The 21,431-nt window shown below is 45.7% G+C and overlaps 1 protein-coding gene across 1 annotated transcript in view; it reads right to left on the minus strand.

Annotated features, from left to right (window-relative positions):
- Positions 1-21,431, minus strand: part of CSMD2 (CUB and Sushi multiple domains 2) — a gene marked incomplete at its 3' end in the record, with an annotated part of 670,449 nt that overhangs the window by 386,381 nt on the left and 262,637 nt on the right. Inside the window, 1 exon segment of the mRNA XM_017884421.1 lies at positions 12,981-13,188. Coding sequence (XP_017739910.1) covers positions 12,981-13,188 — 208 coding nt within the window.

Raw genomic sequence — 21,431 nt, forward strand, 5'->3', positions numbered from 1 at the left:
AACTACCATCAGAGTGAACAGGCAACCTACAGAATGGGAGAAAATTTTTGCAATCTACTCATCTGACAAAGGGCTAATATCCAGAACCTACAAAGAACTCAAACAAATTTACAAGAAAAAAACAAACAACCCCATCAAAAAGTGGGCAAAGGATATGAACAGACATTTCTCAAAAGAAGACATGCATACAGCCAACAGATACATGGAAAAATGCTCATCATCACTGGCCATCAGAGAAATGCAAATCAAAACCACAATAAGATACCATCTCACACCAGTTAGAATGGCAATCATTAAGAAGTCAGGAAACAACAGGTGCTGGAGAGGATGTGGAGAAACAGGAACACTTTTACACTGTTGGTGGGACTGTAAACCAGTTCAACCATTATGGAAAACAGTATGGCGATTCCTCAAGGATCTAGAACTAGAGATACCATATGACCCAGCCATCCCATTACTGGGTATATACCCAAAGGATTATAAATCATGCTGCTATAAAGACACATGCATACGTATGTTCATTGCGGCACTATTCACAATAGCAAAGACTTGGAATCAACCCAAATGTCCATCAGTCACAGACTGGATTAAGAAAATGTGGCACATATACACCATGGAATACTATGCAACCATAAAAACGGATGAGTTTGTGTCCTTTGTAGGGACATGGATGCAGCTGGAAACCATCACCCTCAGCAAACTATCGCAAGAACAGAAAACCAAACACCACATGTTCTCACTCAGAGGTGGAAACTGAACAATGAGATCACTTGATCTTGGGAAGGGGAACATGACACATCAGGGCCTATTATGGGGGGGGGAGGGATTGCATTGGGAGTTATACGTGATGTAAATGACGAGTTCATGGGTGCAGCACACCAACATGGCACAAGTATACATATGTAACAAACCTGCATGTTATGCACATGTACCCTAGAACTTAAAGTATAATTACAAAAAAAAAAAAAAGAATATGGTGCAACCCCCCCCACACTGAGTACCCACATGTGTGACGATGTGGATCAGAGCCACTCCCATTGGCTCATCACAAATGTGTAACATGAGCAAGAAAGAAATCTTTGTGATATTATACCACTGAGTTTAATGGTTAATGAAATTTAAAGAAGGAAGTGGCAAGATGTGAGGCTGGGGCAATTACTTTCGGCAAGGGTTAGATCCAGATGGGCCTTGTGTGCCCTATCAAGGGATTGAATTTTATTCTGTAGACAACAGAAGATGATTGAAAGCTTTTGCCTGGGGCTTAGCATGTCAGATCTGCATTTTAATCAAGCCATTCTGGTAGGAGTGAAGAGAATGACTTGGACAGTGCCAAGATGCTGGGAGATCACTAAGGAGCCTATTACCTCCCTCAACAAAGAAAACATGATGGGCTGAATTCAGGAAGTGGTAGAAAGGATGGAAAAATATGGCATATTGGGAGAACTTAGCAATCAATTGAATGTGGCTAGTGAGAGAGAGGGATTAAATAGGGATATTCCCAGATTTCTGGATAACTAGGTAGGGAATGGTACCATAAATTAAGAGAGGACACAGACTGATGATTTTGTGGGTCAATTATGAGCAAAGTTGAGACAACTTAAGTTGGAGATATTGGTGGTCCACCAAAGTGGAGATGTCCATCAGGTAGCTGGCTCTACAGTTGACTGGCTCACTGGGTAGGCTGGGCTAGGGAGCCATATTTGGGAGGAAATAGGTGGTATCTGAAACTTTGAGAGCAGGTAAGACTACCCTGGGAGATGCGTGGAGTGAGCAGAGCAGCACAGCAAGAAGGAATGAACATCAAAGGAGACACAGAAGGAATGGCCACAATATCCAAGAAGAATCAGAAAGAGTGGCATGAAGGCAAGGAGAAAGCAGAGCCCCCAGGGGAGAAAATGACTGACAGTGTAAAGTAATGCAGAAATGTCCAGAAGGTGAGACCTGAAAAACGCCTTCTGGCGTTGGTAATTGGAAATGGTACTCTTTGGAATGGGGTAGGGGTGGGGATGGTTATTTGATGATTACCTTTTTTTTTGAGACAGAGTCTCGTTCTGTCGCCCAGGCTGGAGTGTAGTGGCGTGATCTCGGCTCACTGCAAGCTCCGCCTCCCGGGTTTGCCCCATTCTCCTGCCTCAGCCTCCTGAGTAGCTGGGACTACAGGCACCTACCAGCACGTCTGGCTGATTTTTTTTTTTTTTTTTGTATTTTCAGTAGAGACGGGGTTTCACTGTGTTAGCCAGGAAGGTCTCGATCTTCTGACCTCGTGATCTGCCCGCCTCAGTCTCCCAAAGTGCTGGGATTACAGGCATGAGTCAGCGTGCCCGGCCCTTTGATGATTATCTTAATGTGAATAATTTCAGGGGGAGGCTGGAGGGTTGAAGAGTGGGAGTGAAGTAGGTAAGGAATGAAAGGGGAGAGAAGACTTGAAGGTAGCCAGTGTAGACCACTCTTCAAGAAGCTTGGGTGAGAAATTCCCAGGGATGCTAGAGATCTACCTCCTCCATGAAGCCACCTCATTTTGTTCAAAGAAACTTTGCCCTCTCCCTCCCCAAATGACCCAAACTGTTGAGATCCACCATATGTGAATTTGAACTGTTGAAGTTTCGCCATATGTGAAATGGTGATTTTGCCATTTCATCGGACTGTCATTGCTAGTTTTCTGTGTGAATCCTGCCTCTCTGGTGAGTCTATGGATGTCACTCATCAGCCACTGGATAAAGAGAAACTAGGATGAAAAGAAGTACAGACTGGGCTGGCGTGGTGGCTCACCTGAGGGCAGGAGTTCAAGACCAGCCTGACCAATATGGTCTCTACTAAACCCCGTCTCTACTAAAAATACAAAAATTAGCTGGGCATGGTGGCACGTGCCTGTAGTCCTAGCTACTTGGGAGGCTGAGACAGGAGTATCACTTGAACCCGGGAGGCAGAGGTTGAAGTGAGCCGAGATCATGCCATTGCACTCCAGCCTGGGTGACAGAGCAAGACTCCATCTCAAAAACAAACAAACAAACAAACAAAGAAAAAAAAAAACAAAAAGAGAAAGAAAGAAAAGAAAAAAAAATAACAGACTAAGGGATAGAACCAAAGACTTAACTCAGTCTTGGGAACCTGGGAAGTGGCTGCAATAGCAGGAGAGAGGTAAACCAACGTGAAATGCCGCGTAGGTTAAGCTGAGAGTGAGTGAGTGGAACAAACATTCGTGGCCAAACATGAAAACAGAGACCAGGAGGGGGTCTTGAACATTCAGAATGAACCAACGTCATTCCAGAAGACAGGTCTTGCCAGAACGAGGGGCTCTGGAAGGCCCGGAACAACTCCTTCCATCTCTCTTAGCGGCACCATCAGGCATCTGGCAGCTCCTCAAGAGAGGTCGAGGACAGCAGCTTGTTGTCTGGTGCCCTTCGCAGTCCTGGCACAGGCCTCCTCACAGACGAGGCACTTAGTACAAACCTGTTGCATGCAGTCAGACCCGTGGGGGGCAGGCCAGCTGCCCGACCTCAGCTTCCCATGCACAGAACTTTGCCAAGTCACAAGCTTTAGCAGAGCCGCTGTGCCCACTGTGACAACACCGGCTCACTTCCTGCTCCTCCCAGCTGTGGCTTTTGTTCTCTTTTTGAGAGCAAGTTCTCACTAGTGGAAGCAAGGAAGTCACACTGATACTCCATAGAGAGTGCTGGAGCCTTGGCCTTCACCCCTCCGGACACATTTGTGCCAGCAGCATGCTAAGGCACTGATCTTTTCCTACTGCTCTGCTGCAGAGCTTGTATCCAAGATATACGGGAGATGAGATTTTAAAGGGCTGGTTATTTATGGCCTGGCTCCTGATGGATACAGCAGATGCAATTTCATGGGCTCCATCAAAAAAGGACAGTTACTGTGACTTAAAGAGTTGCGATGTGTCAAGAAAGGAGAGAGAAGCAAGGGCGTCACAAGCCCACAGGAAGGCAGGAGGTCTGAGGCTCGGTTAGAATGGGCCTTATTTGCTTACCAGCTCAGCCAACATGGGTTCAGCATCCTTAGTCATGCACCATCTGAGCTGTTTTCTGAGTGTCTCCGCTAGCTTGAGACCTTGACTCTGCCTTGCTCCTGACATCCAAAGAGGAAATCTCGGAGGACAGGTACCAGATCTATGCTGCTTCCACGGACGAAGTTCAGGAGCAAATAGGACACAGAAATGATAAGTCTTTACATATGCAGTTCCCTCTGCCTGGAAGGCTGCTGCCTGAGTTCTTCCCTGTGACTCCTCAAAAGTCAGGTCTCAGCTTAAATCCTACCCTCCTCAGAGAGGTCAGATTCAGAAGAGGGTCCCTACTGCTGTTATTCTCCAACCTGTTCATTTCCTTTATGACATGTGTCATACGTTTTACATTTATGTTTGAATATTTTACTAACTTCAGTCTCCCCCAAATAGACCGTAAGTTCCACAAAGGCAGAGGCCTTGTCTTCTCCACCATTGCATTCCCAGTGCCAAGCTCAATGTCAAGCAGGAGAAGGGCCTGAGTAGCTTGTTTGAATGACTGAATGATGGTAGAGAGATGCTGGTAATGAAGATGAAACGGTGAGAAGACAGTGACCATAATGAAGGAGATTTTCCCTATGAAAGATGATGCTGGTGCTCACTGTGAAGATGACTGCTCATGGTCTGCCAGGGTACTGAACACCAAGTTTTCAGGTGTAGCTGTTGATTTCATCTGACCACCCTCACCAGTCTTATCCCAATGACTGTGAATTAGTTACCAAGGGCAGCTGTGTCCCTGCACGTCCAGCCTCATCTTCTTCCTTCTTGCAGCCTTGACTCCCCTATTAGTGCTCATTTTGTGCTGGAGAGACCAATGGGCATCGCCATTCCCCACTCCACCCCAGCCCACTTCTGCTCCTGCGTTCCTCTGTTCAGTACATGGCCCCACCACAGTCATTCAGCCAGAAACTTGGTAATCATCAGCCCCTCCTCCTCTCTACCCCTTCACAGCTGCCTCAGTTCAAGGCTGGATTCTTTTGCCTGCGGAGTTACACAAAAAGTTTTACAGCTGATTTCTGGGCCTTCTTGTTTAACTCACTTAAAATTCAGAATGATTATTTTATTTCCCTGCTTAAAGTCTCTTAATAGCTTTCCATAGCTTATGGAATCCTCTCTGGCTTATGAACAAGGGGCAGGGTTCTTGCTCCTGGTCCATGCTCCTCCTGTGTTCATTTCGGGTCTCGTGTTCTGCTCTTTCTCCCTTGCTCCTGCACCTGACTTGCAGTGCCCCAAACACACCAGGGCTCTTTTTGGCTCCATGCCAATGGCAAAATCTTACCCCTCAGTTCAAATCAAAAATCATCCTGTGGGACTAATTTTTCTGAGCCCTTCCAGAATCACCACCCTCTTACAGGAAGGCTGATGACTTGTTTGAAGGACAGTCTTAGTTTTGGTTTTGCCAGGGCTGCCACTCCCAGCCTGAGTTTTTGGGAAGGGCAGACAGTCACATGATCTGAGATCAATGAAGACATCCCTTGGCTACACTGGTGTTGAGGGGTGGGTACATGACTCAGGCTGGTCCACCAAGGTTTATCTGAGGGCTTTTGTAGGACCCATTAGGAAAGATATGCTCCCTTTCTGCTGGGATTGCCAAGACAGGTAGGTTATAGGGAGCTGAGGGTGGTCACCTTTGCCATCTCTTGGGAAAGCCTGCCTGCGAATGAAACTAACACACAAGAGAGCAAAGCCTTGGGAGGGGGAGAAACATGATTTGCATGCCTCGGTCCAGCGCCGCCTGAAGTCAAGTTCTGGACTTTTCAGTTACAGAGGCCAGCACATTCCCTTTGTAGCTTGAGTTAGCTGGAGGTGAGTTTCTATTTCTTAAACCCAAAGAATCCTGGCCATTACATTTCTCCTTATTTCCTAGGGGAACTTCTTTATACCTCTTAGAAAAGCACCTAACACATGATATTGCAAAGCATTTAATTATATTCTGCCTCTTTGCCCCAATTGTGAGCTTCAGGGTCCAGCATGATGCTTGGCTATTACATAAACATTTGTGGAAGGAATAAATAACTCCTTAGGAACCCAGACTGTGGCTTTGTCCCTCTGGCACCTAGGAGAGCCTCGTTCATAGAAGAGTCTCAATAAATGATTACAGAAAATAAATAGGGGAAAAGTAACAAAGAACGTGAATGAGCTAAACCAATGGTTTGATAAAGTATATGTGAATAAATAAATAAGTGGATAGTTATTATTAACAAATCTCCATTGGCGTGTAATTCTCATTCTAACTATATCTGGATTTAAAGGCTCTTGAATGAAATATCTAGTTAAAAGTCGCTGAGATCAAATGGTTCTAGTTGGCTCAACTTCCATGTGTAAAATGCCTAATAACTAAAGCAAGATCGTTCAAGAGGAGAAAGAGTGTTGCTAGCAAAATTTTCAAAGTGAACGTCTGCAGAATAGACAAGAGTTTTTGTATTGCCACGTACAAAAACAAAAGCAAACGAATGAAGGGAATGAAGTGAAGCAAATCCATCAAAGCTCTAAGGACATGAAAAGGAGGGATGAAATTAAAGAAATTTAATGATGAAACTCAAAAGGGTTAGTTGCTGGACCTACAGAGTAGGTTGAGCCTGGTTTCCAGGGAAATTCTCTTTCCAAAAACAGCCAAAGTCTACCCAGTGGCCACAGGGCCAGGATCTGGGAAGTCCAGACAGATAGAGCAGGCATTCTATTCCTCTGCAGGTGGAGGGAGATGCCTAGGCTCAAAGGTAGATGCCAGAGCCCTGGGGTGGGTGCATGGTGGAGAACATCTTCCTTAGAGAATTTTTGGGACTATTTCTTCTTGGACTGCCTCCCAGGGATCAAGGAACTCCCACACTTTGGCCAGGAAGACTAGGCAGAAGCCCTAGAAGAATGCCCTTCCCAATACCTCATCTCCTATATTAAAATGGTATGCATCCTTCTCGACCTGTCTCAAGTGCAGCCTCTGCCTTGAGGCCTTGGTCTCCTGCCCCAGGACAGTGCTCTCCTCTCTTTTCCTACTTTGAATGTTTGGTGGAGTTTGTTGGCACAAAAGTCTGTGGGGACTGGGCCTGGGAGTGCGGGGACATAGAGAACAGGCAGGCAGAGCCCATTCAGGGTGATCAGAGCGAAACAGATATAAAGGAAAATCAATGTACAGTGGCCAGGGCGAGGAAGAGAGGCTGGGAACCACTGGCCGAAACTGACCCACAGAGTCACAGCCAAGGAAATTGGAGGGGCAGAGGTTTGTTCCAGGATCTACACAGAAATCCCACGGGTGGGAAGGAGCTTTGGATGTCCCCCAAACCATACACACCCCACAAACATTCCTGAGGCTGGCACTTCCACTGGCCCCCAAGACAAGGGTGGCTTCAATTCTGAGTACAGGTCAGATTCTGCCTGCTTACCTCCCCTGTTGTAGGAAGAAATTGCCCCTTGGGGAGGGGCAGAGGAAAGAAGGAAAGAAGAAGGCCCCCCAGTAGAACCCTCCAATCACATGGTCCAGAGAGATCGAGGGGGGCCAGGAAGAGATACCCCTCTTGTCTCTGGTAGTTGTCTCCTGAATGCCTTCTCCATACTTACGGTCCCCATCCCCCTACTCTGTGAGCACCCCAGTGCAGGGGCTGTGCCTGACTCACTGTGGAGTGCCTCTGCTTTCCTAGTCCTGCACAGAGCGATTAGTGGTAGCTGCATTGGTAGAATCCCCTCCCCTCCCCTCTCCTCTCATCCCCTCTCCTCTCCTCTCCTTTCCTTTCCTTCTTTCTTTCTTGACAGAGTCTTACTCTGTCTCCTGGGGTGGAGTACAGTGGCACAATCTCAGCTCACTGCAGCCTCTACCTCCAGGGCTCAGGTGATTCTCCCACCTCAGCCTCCTGTGTAGCAGCTACTACAGGTGTGTGCCACCACATCCACCTAATTTTTGTATTTTTTGTAGAGACGGGTTTCTGCATGTTGCCCAGGCTCATCTTGAACTCCTAGACTCAAGTGATCCACCCACCTCAGCCTCCCAAAGTGTTGGGATTACAGCATCTGGCCCTCTTCTGCTTTTCTAACAAAGCAGCTAACTGGCCAGTCTGGGGCTAGATCTAGGCACAGAAGTGATGCTACCCATAACATGCTTGCCAAGTGCAGCTCTGGGAAGATAGTTCCAACGAAATCACTGTCCCCTCTTCTGACTTTTGCAAGGACATCCTCCAGTCTCACCCAGAGATTCTCCTCACATTAACCTTCTTTGAGTTTCCAGGCAATTCCCCTGGAAGCTAGATAGAGCCAGGCCAGCCAGGCTGTGCCTTTCTGCTGGTGAGATGCCACTGGGCTGGAAAGCTCATATGTTGACTTCAGTGGGACCACCAAAAATGAGGTCAACAAGGCTATGAATTGCTGCGGTTGCCTCATCTTACTTTTTTCTTCTCAAAGCCTCATCCCAGGAGTATTGTACCTATGGTGAGCCAGGCAGCAGTTGCCACATTTTGCACTCTCAAGATGCTTTTGTAGGTTGGTATACTGAGACCCATTTTTCAGATGCAGAAACAGACTCAGAAAAGCTGGTAAATATCCTAAGATGACACAACTACTGAGAGGTAGCTGGTTTTGAGACCAAGTCTATCTGCCGACTTCCAAGCCTGCCCCCTTCCCAGTTCGATGCCATGGTGCAGTCTCGATATCTAATTCCAGAGAAACTGCACAAACTTCCTCTCCCATATTCTAGGAGAGGATGTCTGGCTTTCCCTCCTTTCTTTTAGTCTGGGGAGGGTTCTGGAGAGACTCAGATGGAGAGCGTTGGGTATGAGGCAGAGGAAGGAGGAGACAGATTCTGGATCTAGTGGCTTCTCAGGGGTCTTCACTTTGCTGATTTTCTCCACCAACGGAGAAGCCAGTTCTGTGATGTGCTGGTGACAACTTGTACTCAGTATAACGTGATCCCGATACCCTCCAGGGACCTACATCCCCATATTGTTAAAAGGGTCTTCTGTATTGCCAGTCCCAGTCCTTCAAAAAAGTCCTGGGGCCTCAGGAGGAAGCTTAGCAAAGGTGAGAGTGTTTCCTTAGAACGTGATGGAAAGGAATGGAGCTCCATGATGGTCAGAGCCAAGTGACTGGGTCAGAGCAGAGCAGAGAAGGAAGACCCACCACCTCTACCCTCCAGCAGGGTCAGTGAGAGAAAATCTGGCTCCTATATTGAACTGGAAATGGAACTGTGTGTAAGGAGGGGCAGGTGTGTACATGTGCTTAAGGTGGTCTGAGGGCAGGGGATGACTTGGTGATGTGAATTTGGCAGTGACTTGGAAAGGTATGTGTCAGAGATGATTTGGCAGTGTGTGTGTGTGTTTGTGTGTGTGTTGGGGTGAGGGTTGCAAACATGTATGTGTAGTCAGGGTATAATACCCATTCTTCTTTGTGGGTTGTAATCCTCAGTCAGTCCAAGCCCAGCTTTTGCTCATGGTCACACATACAAAAATGCAATTAACTTTTAGGGGGAGTTAAGTCTAAAATACTAGCGAATCTCTCAACATGTCAGAGCTACAGGGTCCAGTGCTCACCATAGTAACAGCTTTTTCCTGTTCAAAACACGTATTGTTGGATCCCCAAAGGCTGGTCCAGGACCAGCAAAACAGGGAGAATTGGTCCACTGATCGCTGCATATATACTGTTGGACACTCCGGTGATGGGCACACACTGTTATTTATGTGTGCTCCCCCCACCTTATCTTTCATGATGTCAGCACAACACTTCCAATTGATTACTTCCTGCCACAGTTTTGGCTTTGAATTGTCCTTTGTTTTATGAATAATATTCTGAGGAGTTGGCAGGTTTACTTCTAACATCCTTACTTGGCAAAATAAAAAATGACCAATCCCATGTTTCGCCAATTGTTTGGAAATTCTACTAGTCCAGAAGCCCTAATTTAAACTCTCCTGTTGCTATCCCATTTAGGGGGAGGAGAAGAGTGGGAAATTGAGTCAGGGAGATTGCATGCCACTCGCCCTTCTGAATCAGTGGGAACCTGTTATCTGGTAACGGAGGTAGTGGATGTTTTTTCTCTCAAAGGAATTCCTGTCTTCTTGATAGGTGAAGGGGGTGCCCAGTTGTCCAAATCCATCTTTGCTAACAGGATTTGTTGTTTTTATATGCCTTGGCACAGAATGCAAGAGAACAGCCTGAAATCTTAATGTATGCTTACAAAAGCAGTATATTCATAAACCAGCAGCATCAAACTTTTACAGGAATCCAGGGATCCATAAAGGAGAGGGGCAAGGGAGAGAGCTGATTCTTCCCACACATACGTCCTGAGCCTCCAAGTTTGTTTATCCATAATTGCTACGCAAGTATAAATTAGAACAACAAATGCATCCTGCCTGGCAGTGGTGACACTAACCCTATAAATAATTATAATTTAATCTTATAGCAAAGAGTTCTGAATGACTCCCCTAACAATTTCCTCCGCTTAATTCCTTCCCCACTGAGTGACTTAATAGGAAAAGGAACTCTTTCAGATTCGTTTCACTCCAAAAGTTTGGACAATGTGTAGACTCACACCTGGAGGGCAGAAGCTATAGGAGACCATTTGGCCCGTGGATGAACAAGTGAGTCGAAAAGGCCTTGGGACTGGAAGAGAGGGAACTGGCAAGGATATTCATCTTGGCACCTGTTTATAGAAGTGAAAACCTGGGAACCACCTAACAAGAGGTTTGATGAGTAAACTATGCTACAGACTTACAAGGGAATGCTACATAGCCCGGAAAACCCATGACAGATATCACATGTTAATAGCATAATAGTATGCTGTCATGGCTTGGAAGACAGGCTTTAGTATCAAACTAACCTAGGATTGAATCCCAGCTCTGCTCCTTACTCACCAGTGTGATCTCAAGCAGGTAGTATAAACTCTCTGGGCCTCATTTTCCTCTTCTGTAAAAGGAGGAAAACTATGCTACCTATTCATAGAATTTTTATAAAGATGAAATGAAATTACAGCTCTAAAGAACTTATAACCTGTCTGGCACATATTGGCAATAAAGGGTTAACAAATGATATTACTATCAGACCTGGTATATTTTGGAGGCATCTGTGATGGTACAGGAAAAAATGTCATGACACAATGATTAGCTAAAAATATATAACTACAGATATTTTTCGATCCTAATTTGGTAATATTAAAATACATATAAATAGCCAGCTAGCTTGACCTAGGCCAAGAAAAAAGGTCAAAGAGGAGTACGTCAAAATTTTAATAATTTTAATTTTTCCATACCTTTGTCGATTTTCCATGTTTTCTACAAGGAGCATATGCATTACATTTACAATCAGTAAACAGGTATTTTACAAAAAGAGGCAGAGGTCCAAGGGTCTTCACACTGGGCAGGTCATCAGGATTCCAGTTGAGTAAAGACTCACCTAAACCTTCAACCCAACTCCTAGCATAAAATCACCAGCTTTTACTCTTGGACTAGTTTATAGACTGTCACCCCCCACAGAGCAGGTTGTCCTCATTCACCTGTGCTTCTCTCAGCCCTCTGACCAGGGTAGGAAATGACCTGGCCAGTTTCCTGTGATAAGCTAGCAGTGACACCAGGGTCTTTTGACTCCCATGTCGGCTCACCTTCCACTGCACCAGGAAACTTGAGTTTTCTGGTTACACTAGTTCCCAAATCTGAGCCTATATTTGGGAAGAATCCATTCCCCCTTTATCCCTCTTAAATATTTAACAGTCACACTTGACTCCTACCATGGTTTGTCTGATTTTCTTACCTAATAGACAATGAGCTCCTTAAAAAACCACATCTCACTCAACTGGTGTTCCTACCACCATGAAACCCGGCACAGGGAAGGTGTGCAATAAATGTGCCTCATTCCCCTCCTTTCCTCCTCTCCCTCCTGTCTTCCTCCTCCCTGCTCCCACTGACTGCCACATCTCTGTCTTCTCTGACTCTTGCAGACACCCACTTTCTGCTCTGCTCAGAATCCTCAGTGACACCTCCTCCCACTCCTATCCCCTCCCTCCATCCACTCCTGGAGTGTGGCCCACCAGATCTGGCCTGGCCCAGCCCCGCACCCAGGGCCTCCACCAGAACTGCTATTCCCACCAAGGCGCCCCCTGGGAGCCAACGCTGCGACGCCCACCTGGCGCCAGGAAGTGGAATCCCCACCTTCAGCTGACACCATGCAGCAACTAAGGCTCCAATGATGCCCCATCCTTGTCTGAAGTACACCTGGACACATCCTCCTATTGGCTCCTGATGTGCTAACAAAAGTCCTCCTGATAACACAGCCACAATGAGAATACAAGAGAGTGTTCCAAATGCCACAATACCACTTGTGATGCTTGTCACCCAAACAGGAAGCCAGATACTTCCTTAAGCCATGCTCAGTTTGAGCACATCCTGCGAGCCCAAGTCTGGGAGACAAGACACGATGTCTGTAAATCTTCAATAACTCACATCCTCCCTAACCCATCAACAACCAAGACTCTCCACGGAGCACACTACAGAAGAGCCTGCACTTTTTAGCCCTTCAGACACTGAGACATAACGCCTTTCTGATGTCTCAGGACCCTTGGAGTGGGAAGAATTAAGACTAAAAATGTTCTTGTGTCAGCAATGGTCACTTATGGTTCTAGTCCCTTTTTGGATGCTATGCATATGTCTTCCAGAAATGGAACAATATTTCAAATCATTTTACTAGACCCTGTCCACATCCTGAGACCAGAACATTTTTAGTGTTAATGCAAGTTATTCAACCAAGACCCATCATAAAATTCTTCAGCAAGAACATGTTTCAAATCAGATATTGAAATCACTATAAAAATTATCCCAGCTCTAAAAATATGTAGTGCTTTTTCATTAGGATGAGATGAAAGGACTGTAACAGTAGGTATACGGAAGAGGCTAAGAGGCCTCTGGCTGTGGGTCCAGGCACTGAGGAGACTGTAAGCATCCTAGTAATTCACAGTTGCAGAGAATAGGGTAGGAAATGAAGGGGATGTTGTGCTTACCAGAGGGAGGAGCCTTCCGTCCCAGTGACTTCCAGAAAGTCGTAACCATCCTCCAGCTGGAAGTCAATAAAGACCAGGGCGATGGTGTCTCCCAGCTCAGCCAGGATGGTCCATGTGCAGTCGGCATTGTTATGGTACTCCGAGGGGAAGTGGGGGCTGGTGATGATGCCACTCTGGCCCCGCAGGGTCCCACCACAGGCATCATCAGCTGTGGGCACAGAGACAAGAGGCTCACATGAGTAGTCTGGTTTTCAAGCCCCTAGCACTCACCATGGGCTTTACCTGCAATACATCCTTCTGTCTCCCAAGAGTACAATTCACAGTTTGTGGATATAGATAAAGCAGCAAATGACTTTGTTTGGATGAGTCCACCTGAGAAGCCTTAACAGAGGAAGTGTCATTAGAGCTGGGTTTTGATGAATGAGTAGGAGTTCACTAGGTAGAGAAGAAAGGGAAGGACATTTCAGGGAAGAAGGAACTAAATGGTCATAAGCAGAGAAATATGAATGTGCAAGGCATGTCTAAGATAAACAGCTCTAGATGGCTCACCACAGGGTAAAAAAGAGGAATAATATAAGATAGTAATGGCATGTAGGAGAAGTCACAAGGCAGAGAGCACCGAGCCAAAAAGATTTGGAGACAGGGGAGTGCATTGGAAAGGAAATGGATTTTAGGGTAAGAAAGGTCTAGATTTGAATTTAGGCTCCACAATTTCCCAGCCACCTGCATAACTTTGGGAAATTTATTTTTTTAAGCCTCAGTTTGCTTCTCTGTTATGATAACTGAATTAGATAGTTAATGTGACAGTAACTAGTATTAGCCAGTGACTGACATATGGTAGATGCTAATGCAAGGTTCTCCTTTTTCCTTCCATTTCATCTTAAGGATCAAAGGCAGTGAAGAAATATGATTAAACTTGCATTTTAGAAAGAACACTGGCTAGGGTATAAAGGAGGTCTGAGTCAGGGAAGCACATCAGATGCTCTTGGTATCACCAAAATCACCAAAGTCCAGGTGAGGCTGGATGAGATCAAGCTAAGGTCATGTGGAGGGTGGGAAAGGATTTATTTGAGAGATATTCAGGAAGGAGAATCTCCAGGAATCAGCAACTAGGAGGTATAAAATCCCATGTTGCTGGTATAAACATCTGGATGGATGAAAGGTGCTATTTCTTGAGGCAGAAAACCCAGGAAGGGAGCTCCTTGTGGTATGGAGGGCAACCAGGAGTTCAGTTTTGGACACGTAGAAGTGGGTATGTCTGTGAGGCCTCCAATGGTGAGCTCAGATTAACAGATCTATAGGAGCCATCTGGGCTAGAGATAAAAGTGATCTTGTTTAGCAGTTCTGAACTGTTCTTATTAATGTTCTTTACAAGGTCAAGACAATCATGAGCCAACTCATAGCATTTCTCACTGCTAACTTCTAAGTTTGTATGAGTGCAGAAATGTAAGAAATACACCTACTTTCCCAGAGTGGGTGCTTATGAAAGTTTCCCTCCTACACCCATTAACTGAGCACCTACTGTGGGCCAAATACTGGGTAGGGCCAGCACTACAATGTGAAAAGCTTGATTTCCTCTCTGCCCTCAAGTTCTTCTGAGAGAAGTGGGCAGGCAAGCCAGCAATGGCAACACAGAATAGTTATGACGGGGATGCTCAAGGCACAGTGATAGCACATAGGTAGGAAGGGCTTTATGGAAGAGACAGAATTTGTATTAATATTCATTCACTCATTCATTCATTCATTCATTCATTCAACAAATGCTAACTGAGCACCTACTACGTGTCAGCCACTATTCTAGGTGCTGGGGATTCAGTTGTGAATAAAACAAAAATTCCTATTCTCCCAGAGCTTACATTCTGATCAGAAGGATGACGACAACTCCAAGATAAATAATTAACTCTATGATAAATGAAGTGGTAAGTGCAGAGGAAAATGGGGTGTCTGGTGTTGGAAGTGAGGGTATGGACATTTCAGAAAGGGTGGTCAGGAAAGACCCCACTGAGAAGTTGACATTTGAACCAAGACTTGAAGGAATGAGAGAGGGAGTCACGTGGTTATCTGGGGGAAGAGCATTCACAGCAGATGGAACAGCAAATCCAAAGGCCACAGGGTACAGAGGCCTGGCACACTGAAGAGCATCAAGAGACCCAAGGGCTGGGTGCACTGGTTCACGCCTGTAATCCCAGCACTTTGGGAGGCCGAGGCGGGTGGATCAACTGAGGTCAGGAGTTTGAGACCAGCTAGGCCAACATGACGAAACCCTATCTCTACTAAAAATACAAAAAAAAAAAAAAAAAAAAATTAGCTGGGCATAGTGGTGTGCACCTGTAGTCCCAGCTACTCAGGAGGCTGAGGCAGAAGAATCACTTGAACCCAGGAGATGGATGTTAGAGTGAGCCGAGATTGTGCCATTGCACTCCAGCCTGGGGAATAAGAGAGAAACTCCATCTAAAGAGAGAGAGGAGAGAGAGAGAGAGAGAGAGAGACCCAAGGGGCTGGAATGCAGGAAGAAGAAGGAAAGTGGCAGGGGATGAGGTTAGCAGAGGCAGGACTACCGAGCTAAGAGGCAGGGCGACCTGAGAGGCCAGTGTAAGGATGTGGACTTTTACTCAGAATGAGTTGAGAAGCCAGTGGAGGGTTCTGGGCTAAGGATGATATGATGTCATTTGTGTATTAACAGGATCCCTTGGGATGCCATGTAGATAGCAGACCTAAGAGAGCAAAGGAAGAAGCTGGGGGCCTCTTGAAGCTACCACGATAATCCAGTGAGAGGCGATGGTGGCTTAGACCAGGTGGTAACAGCGAGACATAGTCAGAGTCTGGCTTCGTTTCCAACACTGAGCTGGCAGCATACATCAGCTGAGGGCTGCCTGCCTGGTAGACCTCAGGGGAGAGGGTGTTTTAGGCAGAAAAACAGCAAGGACAGTTGAAGTTGGGGATTGTGGCATGTTTAGGGACTTATTAGGCAGGACCATGTGAACTGAAAGGGACATGCAGAGATGACAGAGCTGGGCTGGGCAGGAAGGCAAGAGCTGGACTGTGAAGGTCCTTGAATGCCAAGTAGAGGAGCTGAGGTTCTATTCTCCTCCCCTCTTCCTGCTTTGCTACCCCCAACCCAGCTGCCCAGGCCCCAGGAAGCAGGAAGGGAGAGAAGGTAGGCAAGATTGGCCTTGCTTGGCTTTAAATCCAGTTTAGTGGTGCTGTTGATTTGTTTTATCAAGTTGCACAGTATTTCTGCCTTGAGTATCTCTCTGGCAGGAGGCTATGATGTCTGACATCTGAGGCAGAGTTTGTCTCCTTCTGATGTAAATAAATTCACCGTGAACATTACCAGGGAGATAAGCCACAGGAGCCAGCCAACAAACGGGAGATTTGTCAATGTTGTTCCCAGCAAGCACTGGGCCCACTGGTTCCCGACAGTCCTGTCACTGGCGCTTACTACACCAGGTGGAACTGTCTTCAGCCCTGGGCACAACGGCTGAGTCTCGACTGTACTGGGGAAAGGGATCATGGTGAAGGAAGGGCCTTTTACCCCGAACCTTCAAAAAGGTGTAGGAGTATGCTGGAAGGGAAGAAATAGAGTGGTTCCAGGCAGAGCAAACAGGCTCTCAGAGGCAAGAAGGCCTGGAAGGCCTGGAAGGGCACCCACGCTGCTTGGGTGAAGGCCTTGATGGCACTGCCGAGGTGTTTGGACTTTCCTCTGCAGGTGCAGGGGAGTCACAGTAGGTGTGGAGAAGAGGGTTTTCAGCAAGAAGTACAAGTTCAGACCTATTTTAGAAAGATGATTTGGTCCCGTAGTAATGGATGAATGATATGGTTTGGTGGCCAAGGAAGGTGGCCGGTAGGGAGACCAGAGACAGAGACTGAAGAAGAGGTTGTTCCCATCATCAAAGCCACAACTAGGGAGGGAAGAAAGAGAAGCAGCAGGAAGGGATTTAGGAGGCAGGCTGTGGAGGAATGAGAGGGTGAGGTCTCCAACAGAAAATGGATGGTGAAGGAGAGAGCGGAGACAGGGACGCTAGAGGAGCTCTGCGGGAAAAGTGATGGCCCTTCCTCCCCTGCTCTTCCCTACTCCCATGTTGAGTGTGAGATCCTGGGGAATAAACAGATGGGGATACCTATGGGTCTGGGATCCCAGAGACCGTGAGGCAGGGAATCAGCAGGACAAAGAGGGAACCTCCCACCACAGGAGTGGAGAAGGCTGGGGACTGAACAGACATGTACAGAGCAGGCAGAAGCAACGATACCTGAAAGAAGAGAAGGTGGGAAGGGAGGGGCACTCAGGTGGAAAGTGAGTAGGGACCAAAGAGAAACATTAGAGGGAGGGAGTGGCTCAGGAGCTGCAGAGCAGGTGCAGCCACTCTGTGTGGCCAAGTCTCTAATCAGGCCCTTGGTCCACATGGTCTCATTTAATCTGGCCTGCACAACCAGGTGGACAACAAAGAATTCCAGAAAAAACGCAGGTCTTGGGGGAAAGACAGTGACTCCAGAGCCTTCTGCCTACTTCCAGTCTTAGAAACCCAACTAGATATTCCACATTGCTCTCAAACCCAACCCAACCAAAATCACTCTCATCCTTTCCTCCCAGAAGCCTAGCCTTCTTCCAGACTTTCCCATCTTGGAGTGTCAGCACTATTCACCCACTTCCTCATGGCAGAGGCTCAGGGGACATCCTCAACTCCTCCCGCACCCCCTCATCCAGCCAGGGACTCACCTGGCAGTCCATCTAGGTGGCTCTCAATTCTGTTCCCCGCCATCACTGCCATTGCTGTACCCCAAGCCATGTCACACTCCAAGTTAACCAGAGCCATGAAGCCCCCTCCTGGTCTCCAAGCCTCCTTCCTCCTCCAGCCCATCCATTCTTTTGGTTTTGCAGTTTTTAAAATTTTATTTTTAATTGACAATAGTTGTATGTCCTTATGGAATACACTGTGATGTTCTGATATATGTATGTATTGTGGAATGATTAAATCAAGCTAATTAACATACCAATCACTTCACATACTTTTTTTTTTGCATTGAGAACATTATCTTGGAGCACTCCTTTAAAAAAACTTTGTTATAAAATATTTGTACACTTTTATGGGGTATGTGTGTTATTTTCTGACATGCACAGTAGGTGATATAATTTGAATGTCCCTCCCAAGTCTCATGTTGAAATGTAATCTCCAATACTGGAGGTGGGACCTGGTAGGAGGTGTGTGGGTCATGGGGAGGGATGCCTCATGGCTTGGTGCTGTCCTTGTGATAGTGAGTGACTCATCTCAAGATCTGATTGTTTAAAATTGTGTGACACCTCTCCCTCACTCCCTCTCTTGCTCTTGCTCTGGTCCTGTGAAGTGTCTGCTCCCACTTCACCTTCCGTCATGAGTAAAAGCTCCCTGAGGCCTCCCCAGAAGCTGAGCAGATGCTGATGCCATGCTTCCTGTACAGCCTGCGGAACTATGAGCCAATTAAACCTCCTTTCTTTATAAATTACCCAGTCTCCAGCATTTCTTTACAGCAATGCAAGAAAAGCCTAACACGGTAGGTATAATGATCCAGTCAGGGTATTTAGGACATCCACCACCTCAAGAGTTTATCACTTTTACGTGTTGGGAACATTTCAAGTTCTCTCTTCTAGCTATTTTGAAATACACAATACATCGTTGTTTTAACTATAGTCACCCTAGTCTGCTATTGAACATTAGAACTTATTATTCTTTCTACCTAACTCAGGGGTCCCCAACCCCTGGGCCGTGGACTGGGACCTGTTAGAACCTGGGCTGCACAGTAGGAGGTGAGTGTTGAGCAAGTTATCTAATGCCTGATGATCTGAGGTGGAAGTTACATCTTGAAACCATCCCCCACCTCCTGTCCATGGAAACACTGTCTTCCATGAAACTGGTCCCTGGTGCCAAAAAGGTTGGGGACCACTGACCTGTGTGTTTGTACCTGTTAACCAGTCTCTCTTTGTCCCCTACATCCTCCAATCCTGGACACACATAGCCTTCCCAGCCTCTGGAACTATCAATCATTCTACTCTCAACCTCCATGAGATCCACTTTTTTAACTCCTCGTATGAGTGTTAGGTGATATTTGTCTTTCTGTGCCTGGCTTATTTTACTTAGCATAATGACCTCCAGTTCCACCCATGTTCCTGCAAATGACAGGATTTCACTCTTCTAAAAAAAAAGAAATAGAGATGGAGTTGTGCTGGACATTGCCCAGGCTGGACTTGAACTCCTGGGCTCAAGAGATCCCTCGCCTCAGCCTCTCAAGTAACTGGGGTCTATGGGCGCATGCCACTGTACCTAGCTAATTGCATTTTTTAACATCTGAGTGGTACTCCACCATGTATGTGTGTGTATATATGTATATCACATTTTCTTTATACATTTATCCAATGATGTGCACTTATGTTGATTCCATATCTTTGCTGTTATGAATTGTGTTTCAGTAAACACGGGGTGCAGGTATCCCTTTGATATACTGATTTCCTTTCTTTTGGATAAATACTCGGTAGTGGAATGGCTTGATCATATGGTAGTTCTATTTTCAGTCTTTTGAGAAATCTCCATACTGTTTTCTATAGTGGCTGTAGTAATTTACATTCCCATCAACAAAGTATAAGAGCTCCCTTTTCTCCATATCCTTGCCAACATCTGTTGTTTGTTGCTTTTTTAATAATGGCCATTCTAACTAGGGTAAAATGATATCTCATTGTGATTTTGACTTACACTTCCCTGATGATTAGAAATGTTGAACATTTTTTCATATACCTGTTTGCCATTTTTATGTCTTCTTTTGAAAAAAATGTCTATTCATGTCCTTAGCTCACTTTTTAATGGATTATTATTATTATTATCATTATTATTATTATTTTGCTGTTGAGTTGTTTGAGTTACTTGCATATTCTGGACATTAGTCCCCTGTCGGATGAATAGTTTGCAAATATTTTCTCATCTTGATCAGGTTGTCTTTTTGCTTTGTTGATGGTTTCTTTCTCTTTGTAGAAGCTTTTTAGTTTAATATAGTCCCATCTGTCTATTTTCGTTTTTGTTGCCTGTGCTTTTGAGGTCTTAGCCATAAAATCTTTCCCTAGACCAATATCCTGTAATAACTCCCCTATGTCTTCTTCCAGTAGTTTTATAGTTTCAGGTCTTAAGTTTAGGTCTCTAGTTCATTTTAAGTTGATTTTTGTATATGGTGAGAGATGGGGGTTTAGTTTCATTTTTCTGCATATGGTTATCCAGTTTTCCCAGCACTATTCAAGCAAGTGTCCTTCCCCTAATCCATGTTCGTAGTGCCTTTGTTGAAAATCAGTTGGTTATAAGTATGTGAATTTATTTCTGGACTCTATTCTGTTCCATTGGTCTATGTGTCTGTTTTTATACCAACACCATCCTATTTTGGTTATTATAGCCTTGTAATGTATTTTGAAGCCAGGTAGCATGATGGTTCCAGCTTTGTTCTTTTTGCTCAAGATTGCTTTGGGTATTCAGGCTTTTTTTGTTGTTCCATATGAATTTTAGGATTGTTTTTTCTATTTCTGTGAAAAATGACACTGGTATTTTGATACAGATTACATCGAATCTGTAGATTGCTTTGCAGCCTCTGTCCATTCTTCACAGAGGCCAGAGTAATACTGGAAAGCATGGGCCTGATTACGCCACTCTCTCTGTTGGAACCGTCAATAACCTCCATTGTCACTCAGGATAAAGTGGAATACTCGATGACTCACAAGGACCTTACAGGGCCTTGCCTCATGCCAGTCTCTCCTTCCCTATTATCTGTAGCCACCCTGGCCTCCTCGCAGCTCTTCCGATTCACTAAGCATTGCCTTGCTCCAGGGTCTCTGAAAGTGTTATTTTCTCTTTCTGGAAACTTCCTCCCTATCTCGTTGGGCCTGACTGCCCCCTGCCCTCAGCCTTTAGGTCCCAATCCAAGTGCTGCTTCCTCAAGGATCTTTATAGAAACAGAATAACCCCTCCCCCATCATATACTTTCTGAGTACCACATATTTTGCCATAATTAATGATTTTCCATAATTAATTGATCAATTATGTCATTACTTAGTTAACATGTAGATAGTAAACTCCATGAGAACAGAGGCCATGTCTGTTCTGTCCCAAGCACTTAGGAGATTTTCTGGCATATAGCAGGCACTTGACTAATATCTGCTGAACAAATAAATGTAACAGGAAACTGAAGCTCAGAGAGGTTAAGTAGCTTTCCCAAGGTCACATAGGAAGTGGCTGAGTCAAGATTTCAGTTGAGTCTCTCTGGTACCAGGATGGTAGTCTCCTCTGCTATAAGGCACATCCCTGCTTGACAGTGGTTTAGTAAGCCATCCTGAGATTTTCAAACTTCCCAACTGTAGGCAATGATTTCTGGACTGTGCTAGAACTGAGGACTTGAGAACTTGAGATCCTCTGGCCAGAGCTACCAGTCTCCTCTTAAGGTGGC

Source organism: Rhinopithecus bieti, unplaced genomic scaffold (genome assembly GCF_001698545.2).
Source record: "Rhinopithecus bieti isolate Rb0 unplaced genomic scaffold, ASM169854v2 scaffold_13029, whole genome shotgun sequence".
NCBI lineage: Eukaryota > Metazoa > Chordata > Mammalia > Primates > Cercopithecidae > Rhinopithecus > Rhinopithecus bieti.